Raw genomic sequence first — 12,175 nt, forward strand, 5'->3', positions numbered from 1 at the left:
GCTGATGGAGGCTGAAAGAGAGCACAGGATTCCCTGGAGTTGAAGCTGTTAGGATTTTGGAAGTAAACCTGCTTCTGTGTTGCCTAGCAACTTATGATGTCGTCATGTGTCACCGGCCAGGTGGCCACACCTGGAAGGCGTGGTTACCTTGCCCCTTAAAGGGACAACCTGACACTTGGTCCCTCTCTTGGTCCTTTCTCTCTTGGCCTCTCTTGGTCTCTCCTCTCTTGCTTCTCTCCCCTTTCTCTATCCGGGCGCCCCCTTCTCGCTCTTTCCCCTCTCTCTTTCCCCAACCTCTCTCTTTCTCCCCATCATGTCCTGCTCTCCCTTCTCTCCCTCTCTTAATATGCACCTAATAAACCACTTTCATATAAGATCTGTCGTACGTCTATTCATCTTTATTTAATTTGTCCCATAACTTTACGGAAGCTACAGATGGTTGTGAGCTACTTGACATAGGTACTGGGAACAAACCTTGGGTCCTCAGGACGAACAAGAAGTATTGTTAACCACTGACCCACTGACCCACTCACCACTCCAGGCTCCTGCCTCTGCTGTTTAAAATCAGTGTGTACCCCAAGGTTGGACGGTACTACAAACGGTAAGGACGTGCTAGCTCAGCACTCAGCAGTGCAGTGGATTTTGTATGCAGAGTCCCAGTAGAGCCACACAACAGCGGCAGGTGTCTGGAGATCTGAGCAGAAGTTTCTACTGCTGAGACAGGAACTTTTTTCTCTTTCTGTGTCCTTACAAGGATCTTTAAAGAAAAAAAAAAAAAAGATAATTGTAATGGCTTTGATCTAGTATTTCTATGGCTCAGTTTTTGTTGTTGTTGTTTTGTTTGTTTGTTTGTTTGTTTGGTCCCCACTGCTTAAGTCACCCTGTCTGTAAAGGATCCATTCTGGTAGGCCCAAGCTTTCTGGTAACTCTGTTTGCTAAGTCTCTCTTATTCATGCCAGAGGCTGTTTTAAAGGCCCACTTGGCAGGCCAGGTATGAAGTCATTTTGGAAACTGAGGCAGGAGGATCCAAATTGGAGGACAGCCTGGATCACATGGTGAAAAAGTGAGACGGTTACAAACAAACAAACCGAAAAAACCTTGCCACACGTTTAAGCCACGCCCCTTCGACAAGTTTCTTCAGTTAAGAACCCCGGCCTGTTGAGCTCCGTTTATTTCTCTCGTGACTGCTTTCCTCAGTTATCTCCAAACTCTCAAGAAGATGTTATAGGTTGACTTTTCAGAGCCCGACACCCTCTGCAGTGTCTCCTCTCAAGCATCACACTGTGAACTCACGATGCAAACCTCTCACTCCGTGTAGTACTGACTCTCCGTGCAGTTCCCTGCTTGTGTGCCTGGTACGGCACTGCCTAGAGTGAAGGACAGCCATAAGCATGCATTCATTTCCTACGTGAGGCAAGCCTACTTGTTCTGGGTTCAGGAAGAGCCGCACACCGACCACTCTGAATACCTGACTCAGACAGATGGGAGTTTATCGAACGCTGAACAAACACTGAGCAGTCAAGGACATAGTCTGGACTGAGGAGCCAGATTATGACACCAGGCTGTTTCTAAGGCAGGTGTTTTATACTAAAAACTGTAACCAGGTAACCAGGTGTAGGGAGCAATGGAGGGCAGCATTATATCATTTTGACTACCTAAACAATCGAGTGTATGGTGTTGTATCTAGATAGCTAGACAAAGCACTTTAAACAGATTGTCTGGGATTAGGCTAAGGGAGCTCTTGGGAGCTTTTCAGCTTTCCGAGAGTAAGGAAGATAGCAAGATGTTGCTGTCTTAACTCTAACAACATACAATTATCTTTAAATCAAGGAAACTATGCATTTATCATTTATTGTTTTATTCTAAGCAGCAAGTATTGAGCTATTGAATTGTATCCTGGTCTCAAGCACATAGGGCCTGAGAACTTAATTTCACCATATGATCAAAACAGAGACTTGGGGGCAAAATGGCTTCTGATATGCTAAAGGTGACAGCAGGTATTAACAGAGGGGCTACAATTATGCTAAGAACCAAAATAGGTTTCCATGGAGGATCTATTATAGAGTTTAAGCAGGTTACAACAATACTCATAACCCAAGATCATTAGAATCCCAGCACCTGGCATCTTACTAAGTGTTGGTCTTCATGAGGGAAAGCAGGTCATTCTCTTTTTAATCACCTTTGATATAAACCTTTTTTAAAAATTGTTACAAGTTTAATTAAACTCTGTCTACTAGTTTTTAGTCTATCTTCCTACTTCTGATATTTTTAATAAACTCTTGACGCTATATTAGGAATGCTAACCCTCTAACAAACTGACATTTTGCCCTTCACCTACCTTTTGTGTATTTAATTATAGACTCTGCAAAGTTTACTTCATGGATAGCATCCAGTGTGATCCAAGGACCTGAGAGTCAGAGACAGAGCACCTGGTGTGAGTGATAGGTTCGGATAAACCAGCTGTGTCTGAAGAAAAGGCAGAAATATGCAAGTCACAGCCGAGAGCAATAAAGGGAAAGAAGAACCCGTAAAAGGCAGCAAAGGGAGAACACACGAACAAACCAATGAATAGAGATGAATATTTCAAGAGGATCTGAAGACACTCAGATGGTGGCTTTGTGCTCATATGGCAAAAGATACAGCACAATGGGTGATGCTGTTAAACTGAGCATTCTGGAGTAGTATATGGTAGTATTTTCACTTTTGAATATAATCTCCAGTTTTTCAGGTTAAAAAAACTTGTTTCAAGGTTAGGAATGCACCTTGGTGGCAGAGCACTTACCTCCATACCTAGCATGTTCTGTAATTATGTAAGTGTGGCCAGCTCTGCCTCTTTTACCTCTCCTGTTTCTATTTGTTTATTATAGTGCTGGGGATTGAACTCAAGGGTTTGAGCATACTAGGCAAATACTCTATTACTGACCCATACTTTCACTCTTGTTCTGTTTTGTTTGCAGGGCTGGGAATTAAACCAAATCCTCAGGCAGGCTAGGCAATTGCTCTAACGCTGACGTATATTCCCAGCCTTTAAAAATGTATTGATGTTTTTATTTTTCACTCTTCATCCCTATTACAGTCCCCTTTCTCCTCTCCTCCCAGTCACACCCTCCCACCCTCTTCTCCTTCCATCTTTCCCTTCTCATCAGAGAAGTGGAGCTCCTCCTCCCATACCAACTCACTCCAGCACATCAATTGAGGCAGAGTCTCATTACATTGACCAGGCTGATCTCAAACTTCCAATCATTCTGCCTCAGCCTCCCAAGGATCTGGGATTTGCAACATGTACCAACACACTCAGCTTAGTGGGACATACTTTTTATTTATTTATTTTTTATTTACTTATTATGTATACAGTGTTCTGCCTGCACGCCAGAAGAGGGCACCAGATCTCACCCTGTGGTTGCTGGGAACTGATCTCAGGACCTCTGGAAGAGCAGCCAGTGTTCTTAACCTCTGAGCCATCTCTACCACCACCACCACCCACCAGAAAACACTTTTAAAGTAGTGTGGAAGAAGAATTGCCCTGTTTTCAGGTTTTCACTATTACAAATAAATAGAAAACTGGATATGCATGACATATTTTTGATCCAATATGAATGGCTGGATTAATTTTCCTTCTGCACTTTGGAGCAATTCCTGTCTACTCCTAAGATCAAGCCTAGTAATACACAAATAAAGTCTTTGTTGCCGTTATCCCTGCTACTTACGTAATTTGAAGCACAGGGCAGCGCCATTACTTGAATTGTTCCCTTTGTATCAGGCGTGAAGGTGAGCCCCTCCATTATAGCTGAGAGTTACTCCAAGTTATGCTGGAGTTCGTGCTACCAAATTCAACTTTCCTACTTTCTTTTTTAATTTTCATTTACTATGTTTGTTATTTGTTTGTTTGGAGATGGGGTTTCTCCGTGTAGCCCTGGTTGTCTTGGAACTCACTCTGGCCTCCGTCTCAAAGATTCCCTTGCCTCTGCCTCCTGAGTGCTGAGACTAAAAAGCATGTACCACTACACCAGGCTCTCTTTCCTAATTCTTAAATCTATTTAGCCTGTACCACTTGCAGACTATAGATTCTGGCTCCATTAGTCTCTGCCAGGAGGGTTCTGAATATTTATCTGCCAAGCACAGGTTAGGAAAGGAGTCATTATAATATGCAAAGAATATAGAGAGGCTTAAGAGTATAACTCCATCTCTAAGTGAGATATGCTGTGGTGGTTTGAGTAAAAGTCCCCCCCCCCCCCATAGTCTCATATATTCAAATACTTGGTCATTAGGGAGAGTCACAAGGAGGTGTGATCTTAGAGTAGGTGTGGCCTTGCTAAAGGAAGTGTGCCACTGGGGGTGGGCTCTGGGGTTTCAAATGTTCAAGCCAGGTCCAGTGTCACAGTCTTTTCCTGCTGCCTGCCAACCTGGATGTAGAACTTCCGGCCACCTCTTTAGCACCATGTCTGCCTGCATGTTGTCATGCTTCCTATCATGATGATAATGGACTAAACCTCTGAAACTGTAAGCCAACCCCAGGTAAATGTTTTCCTTTGTAAGACTAACCATGGTCATGGTGTCTCTTCACAGCAATAAAATCCTAAGACCTATGGAGTGGATGTTCTTTAAAGGGGCTTTAATTCTTCAACAAGGCTTAAAACAGCACTTTTATTAGACCCCTTTAAGTTGTCTTTTTTTTTTCTTCCAAGACAGGGTTTCTCTTTGTATTCTTGACTGTCTTGGACTCAATTTGTAGACCAGGCTAGCCTCAAACTCACAGAGATCCACCTGCCTCTACCTTCCCAAGTGCTGGGATTATAGGCGTGTGCCACCATGCCCGGTTCCTTTAAGTCTTCTTAAGCATTTCTTGATAATTGATCTCTGCTTTCATTTTAGTCATTAAATAAAAAGATTTAGAGCTTCTATTACACATCAGACATTGCTAAGATGGTGAAGTCAGTCTTCATCTTCAAGGATCTCACAGAATACTAGAGAAGACAAATATATAAACAAAATTACAACACAATGTATACTAGTAAGTATTCTCTAAAAGAAGAACCTAAGCCAGGTAGTGGTGGCACATGCCTTTAATCCCAGCACTTGGGAGGCCGAGGAGTCTCAAAGAATGAAACAAAGTGAACAGAACCTATAGAATGAATATAGGTGTATATGTTAAATATATATATATATATGCATACATACATACTAATGTAATTTATTCAATTGGCTAATCTAACAATGGCTATTTCACAGTGGGGAGGCTGAGAACCTGGAAGTTGCATGAGGCTAGATGTCTCCGCCGCCCCAATCTGAAGAAGGAGGTTCTAATAACAGTGGAGGCAAGATAGATGGACTAGGCGGTGAGAGTAAGAGCAAGCAGGAACAAAGCATTTTCTTTCTTTCATGTCCTTTTATGTCGACTGCCACCAGAAGGTTGGGCCCAGAATTAACGTGGGTCTTTCTCTTTCAAATAATCAGGCCAAGAAAAATCTCACATGAGTGCCCAGAAGATTGAGATTTAGTTGATTCCAGATGTAGTCAAGTTGACAACCATGGTTAGCCAGCACACTGCAGTAAGGGTTCTGAAATCTTCAAAGAAGAGCCTATAGAAAGGCAGGGGAGCCATCAGGAAGAATTCACAGAAGGCCAACACTTATCAAATAATCTATATGCCAGATCAGCTCCAAACCAAGAAGTTAAAAATGCCAACCTATTTGTGAAAGTGACATTCTGAGTTTTAAACTTTGGTGAGATTGGTAAACACAAAGCGCAATGGTATACATGTGTGAAAATGGCATAAAACCTATTATTTTGTATACATATTAAGGTTTTTTTAATATGTAAAGTATGAGCCAAAGCTAGACAGTGAGTCTTTGTCTCAGCACCTCCCAGCTCTGTATTTCTGGGCCACCAGGTGGCACATACATATAACTTCAGCATTTGGGAGACTAAAGCAGAAGGAACAGGAGTTCAAGGCCAGTAAGGACTTCATAGCAAATTAAAAGCCAACTGGCACTACCTAGTAAGATCCTGTCTTAATGAAAGAGAAAAGAAAAAAGAAAAGAAAAGAAAAGAAAAGAAATGGAAAGGAAAGGAAAAAACCTTGACCTTATAGGAATAAAATAAAGTGACTTCAAATTAAGAATACCTAGAACCATTCACTGAAATAATTTCTAAATGAATCATCAATTTAAGTGTATCTACTGCAATTTAAGATAATCCATCTGCTGTCTCAGTTTCCCGGGAGATAGGAATCCAAGCATAAAGTAGCTGGGTCTTCTCAAAATCCCACTGGGCAGAAAACAAGTTGAAGGCAAAAGCTGGCAGCTGGAGATAGGATGTCCTTCAAAGTTCACATGGCTATTGGCAAAATTCAGTTTCCTGTGGTTGTAGAATTGACACCCTTGGTTCCTAGAGATTGATATGGCTTTCCCTGCTCATGATTTAAATTGTGGTAATTCACTTCTTTAAGGGTAAAGTTCTTCTTACTCTATTTGGTTAAAATAAAGTTTTCTATAACCCTAATGTAATCATGGAAATGACAAACTATCACCATTGTTATATAATGCAGCTTAATCAAGGGAATACAATCCATCATCTTGGACACATGCTGTGGATGATGCAAGTTACAAGTGCTGTTTGTTTATTGAGAAGGGATTATACAATGTAAAACACCATGGAGGTATCCTAAGATATGTCTGTCACAGTAAGGCAGATACTAAACTTAGAAGTAAAGAAGAGCCATATTTTTTACTCAAACGTTTAAAGGGTAGGCATGGTGATGCAGGCCTGTAATCATCTAAGCTAGATAGACTCTGTCTCAAGGAAAAAAAAAAAAAACTAGGCAGGCATTGGTGTGCATGCCTTTAATCCAAGCACTTGGAAAGCAGAGTCAGGCAGATTTTTATTAGTTTGTGACCATCCTGGTCTATATAGTGAGTTCCAGGACAGCCTGAATTACATAATGAGACCCTACTAAAGAAAAAAAAAATGAAGGTGCTACCACTTCCAAAGGACAGTGTAAAGAACTCGACATTCCCTGCTGAAATATCTAGAACTGTTGAGAATTATTTAAACACACAAGCACACAACCACTTAAACTCTAGAAACTGCCATAAAAGCATAGAGCAAAGAAACTAAATTTCCATAAGAACAAGGGTCTGGCACTTGAGAACACACCCTCAGCCATTCCCAGCTCATCACGGTAGAAGCTCCACTCCAAGCAGGTATGAGCAATAAGATAGTACTTCTCCTCATCGAAGTCCTAGTTGGAGTTGTTCTATATTCCCAGGAAGGGTGGACCTCCATAATTTTTTTCAACCACCCCAGGCTCCAGCAGAAGAGGTCAAATTTCTGGTAATGTGGCTAAAAGGTCAAGGAATCCTTTCCTCCATGCAGCTTCCACTCATAGAGCACAGGTTCTCCCATACGTAAGCAGGAAAAAAATACTGTAACCTCAATGGCCCTTGCCACAGCTAGGTTGTATAGCAAGGCATGCCATACTGGCAGGCGCAGAGGTACTATACTGGCAAACCAAAAACCAAGGGCTACCAAGGCCATCCAAGTACCCTTTGGGCCAAAAAAGTATAACTCTATAAAAGAAACAGGCTATTGTCCCTACCATGACCATACAATAGAGACTCAGAAAAGTAGTACAGGTGAAGCATCATCATCAAGAACTATAAAACCCCACGCCTATCATATTTAATGCTCAAAAGGTGACGGTTTTCTTTTAAAGTCAGAAACAAGACTAAGATGTCTATACTCTTGTCATTTTTATTTTACATTCTATAATCAGTTCTAGCCAGGGCAGTTAAGCAAGACAATGAAATAAAGACAAACTAGCTGAAAAAGAAGTAAATGATTTCCCAAGGAAATAATTAAATAAAAATTAATAGATCTAATAAATGAGCCAAACTGCACAGTACAAGTTCAGCATACAAAATTCAACAGTAAGATCAAGCATGAAACATGGCAACACACACATGTAATCTCAGTTCTCAGAGAAGCAGACACAGAAGTGCCGTCACTGCGTATCTGAGGTCAACCTTGTTTACACAGTACCAGCCAGTCAGTATGGGGCCATATAGCAAGATACCATTTCCAAAACAAACAAAACAATAACAACAACAACAAACATTACCTCTTCATATTTCTACACAGAAGCAATAAATAAGCAAACAATGTAATAAGGGATTCATTCCATTTATGATAGCTCAAAAGAATAAAAAATTAGGAATAAATTTATCAAAGACTGTAAAGGTTATACTCTGAACATGTAAAAAAGAGAGAGCGCTAAAAGAAATCAAAGTCCCAGCCCCTTCCACAAAGCGAGTCCAGGACAGCCAAGGCTACACAGAGAAACCCTGTCTCAAAAAACAATCAAACAAAAAATCAAAGACCTAGGCATATGGACAAATAGCATGTGTTCATGGATCAGAAGACTTGACACTGTTAGGAAGGCAATACTCTCCAAATTTATCTATATGGGTTTAAGCAATAGCCACAGTTGCCATTAAAATTCCAAGTTGATATTTTTACAGAAACGAATGCAATGACTGTAAGATTCATATGAAAATTCAGGAAGTTCTTCCTACCTTCTCCCAACCGCAAATGATTTGAGGAGATGCTAGAGCATACAGGAAGTGGAAAGTCAACTGAAGAAGAGTTTCTTGTCCCTTTGCTGGGATAAGCACTTAAGGAGAACAAGTTGACTTTGTTCCAGGGTTCTGTGGTGGCAAAACCATAGCAGTGGGAGACTGAGAAGGCAGCTGGCCATCCCACAGTGGCAATCAAAACGCAGAAATCAGTGAATGTTTGTGCTCAGCTCACTTCTCCTTTTCGTTCAAGTCAAGGACCCCAGCCCACACGAATGGTGCCACCCACATTTAAGGTAGTTGTTTTGTTGTTGCTGTTGTTGTTTGTTTGTTTTTTGCCTTAAAATTAATGGAAGCAAGAGAATCCCTCACAGGTGTGCTCAGAGACCCTATCAAATTGATCAACTAATATCAAGCACTACACACTCCAAAACAGAGCCTTCTTGCTTCTCACATGTGACCTACCTCAACATAATGGCACCTTCAAAAGCCAGAACTCAGGTCTCCTCGGGCTACAGTTCAGAATGACAGAACTACTGGCTGATAGGATCCTCTTGTCTTCAAGAGAGTCAGGAAGGCAAGGTCAGCAGCTCTTGAGAATTCCACCGCATGGATTCTGTCCTCTAACACATGAAGAGAAAATATCATTTGACCTTGACTTAAGTGTGGAAAGAAAAGAGTCCAAGGTTCCAAACTCAGCAGGAAGGCACAGCAGCTGTGCCCGGCTGAGACTCACAAACCCTCCATGGTTCTATAACAGGGAAAGGCAGTGCCACACCCGAAGTGCAGCTTGCTGTCAGCAGATGCCAAGCAACTTAAGGAGGTTCTACCAGTGTGCCAGGAGGAAATCCAAGTGAGCTGTGAGCCTATAGTTTATAGTCATGAGTTGACCTGTGGCTTGATGCCATGGTAGCAGTTTGTTTCTGCTGAGTCTGGAACGTTGAACTCTTTTCCTTCCTCACTTACGTGAAGGCCAAATAATTTGATGGCATTACCAAGAGGTGAAGGTGGGGCTACCTGAAGGAAGAGAGACACTGCCTTTGAAGCCTGTGTCTGTGTCTGGCCCCTTCTTTCTTGATCTCTTAGTCACCTTGAGATAAGTGGCTTTACTCCACCACACCCAACCTGCCACAATGATACACCTCAACACAAGCCCAGTTTGACAGAGCCATCTGACTGTGGACTGAAACCTCTGAAGCTGTAAGTCAAAATTCAATCTTTCCCTTTTAATTTCATGTGCTCCAGTGGTTTATCACAGTAAAACCACAGATAAGTTTTAAGATATCTATAGGATTGAATATTTAGCAGATTTTATAAAATCACACCTAACACGAGTGTCTGCTGACAGGGAGTTACTAACCACAGATTGAGTTAAAAGCTAATTTTATTGTACACAGTCTGTGCCTTGTTGATACTATTCTCTGTATAAGTGGAAAGTGTTGGGGCTGGATTTTAGATTTATAAGGTTTACCTCGACTTTTAAAGGCTCTGGGCCCCACTCTAACTAGAGGAGCTAATGGCAGTCTTGCTTTAGGGAGAGAGAGAGAGAGTCATTGTCTTCAGTGATGTAATCACTGGAGGATTACTCACGCTTGGCGGACAGCTTCACACCCATGCCCAACGGCACAGCCCTGGTTAAAATAAAAAGACATGAAACTGAAAGAGGGACTTGCTGAGAGAAGCAGGGAACCAGTGGGGATGAGAAGAAGATAAGGATGCAGGTAATCGAAAGTGGTATACATGTATGGAGTTATGCATAGGTTAAAATTTTAAAAGCAATACAGTAGTACTTAGAATGGGTTTCTGGCATGCAAGGAATATTCTATTTCTTAATCTGTATGATGTTATATAATGTTTCACTCTACATTAATGCATTGAGTTGAACACATATAACTTGTACCCTTTCATGTATTAGAATTACACTTCAATTGAAAATTGAATCCTTACACAAAGAACTTTTGTCAACTAAGGAATGCTGAGAGTAGAAGAAATGCTTCTTCCCCAGGGAAGAGCACACCAGTTGGTTATCTAGTACCAAGTGGTCAGTCCTAAAAATACGCATTCAAGTGACATTATACAGACTGAGCAGGTTGCACTTATGTATTTAAAGCATATACATACATATGTGACAACATATGTGAATATGATTATGTATTTAAGCATAATTTTATATATATATATATATTTCATACACACATATGCAACAACAAGTTTTAAAAAGAGGCCATAAGTTTGAATGAAAGCAAAAATGGGTTACATGGAAAGGGAATGAGGAAAGAAAGGGGAGAAGGTAAGTTTTATATATATATTCCCAAACTTGTTTAATGTCTATTAAAAAGGTTAATAATAATAATAATAAAATGAATGTCTCAATTTGGTTAAGGACTTACATGATATAAACATAGGACACCTGTTACAGTCAACAATGCCCCCTACAACTTTTCTTCTTAACCCATAGAAGATACCTTTGTGAACCAAAAAAAATGGAAACTACTCTTCCTATTTCTGTATCCACTCCATTGTTCGGCTCCTGGAAAATTTAGCCTGCAGAAATAAATGTGACTCTAGAAAAATTATTTTTAAAGTAATTTCAGCACAACATTTTCTGCGTAAGTATTCATTTTAAATATTAAACAAATATGTTTAAAAGTTGAAAAAATAATTAAACAAACAAAAACTAGTAAATTTTTAAAAAAATTAAGACAAGGTATAGCTATGTAGCCCTGGCTATCCTGGAACTTGCTGTGTATACAAGGATGGCCTTAAACTCACAGAAATCCACCTGTAAATAAAAATTTGAAAATTTTTCCACAAATTTACTACCAGGCTGGAGATACAGCTAAGTGGGTGGAGTGCCTGCTGATCATGCAGGAAGCCCTAGGTTCAATGCCCAGCCCTGTACAAACTGGGTATGGTGGTATACTTATGTAACCTGGTAGGTGGAAGCAGGCAGATCAGAAGTTCAAGGTTGTTCTTGACTACATAGCAAAGGAAAAGCCAGCCTGGGATACATGTGACCCAGCCTCAAGAAACATAATAATATAATAATAAACAAAACAAAACTTACTGTAAAACTGCAGTAGTCAAGACAGTATGATATCAAGTATAAGTTGACATCTAAGCTAATGAAGAGACTTGAAAGTCCAGAAATAAAGGCATGAGTCTTTTGACAAGAGTGCCAAGAAATGCAATGAAAGAAAAGAAAAAAACTAGTATTTTAACAAACCATTGATTACCAACTAAAAACCAATTACATGTGCATGTATAAAAGAAAGAAGTTCCACCTTGACTCTCACTGTATAAAAAATTACCTCAAAATAGATTAAAGACTTAAATGTAACCGCTAAAGTCACAAAGCTCTTGTTAAATATATATAACAATTTATATATATATATATTATATATATAAATTGTTACAACCATGTTTTTTCTTTTTTTTAATTCTTTATTAATTACATTTTACTCACTTTGTATCCCCCCTGTGGTTCCCTCCCTCCTCCTGTCCCAATCCCTCCCTTCCTCCCCCCTCTGCGTGCATGCCCCTCCCCAAGTCCACTGATAGGGGAGGTTCTCCTTCCTTCTGATCTTAGTCTATCAGGTCTC

At 40.4% G+C, this 12,175-nt stretch overlaps 1 protein-coding gene across 3 annotated transcripts in view; it reads right to left on the reverse strand.

Moving 5' to 3' along the window:
- Positions 1 to 363: 363 nt before the first annotated feature.
- Snx12 (sorting nexin 12) overlaps positions 364 to 12,175 on the reverse strand; it is a 129,777-nt gene continuing 117,965 nt past the window's right edge. Inside the window, exons 5-6 of one of the 3 annotated variants that reach the window (XM_060375201.1) lie at positions 2,339 to 2,407; positions 657 to 757 (exon numbers count right to left, since the gene is read on the reverse strand). In XM_060375201.1, the coding sequence (XP_060231184.1) occupies positions 2,372 to 2,407 (36 nt within the window). In that variant the 3' untranslated portion in view covers positions 657 to 757; positions 2,339 to 2,371. Of the gene's footprint in view, positions 758 to 2,338; positions 2,408 to 5,552; positions 5,580 to 12,175 lie in introns of those variants that run through there. The other 2 variants (XM_021662164.2, XM_060375202.1) reach the window with 2 other exon arrangements.

Source organism: Meriones unguiculatus, chromosome X (assembly GCF_030254825.1).
Source record: "Meriones unguiculatus strain TT.TT164.6M chromosome X, Bangor_MerUng_6.1, whole genome shotgun sequence".
Lineage (NCBI taxonomy): Eukaryota > Metazoa > Chordata > Mammalia > Rodentia > Muridae > Meriones > Meriones unguiculatus.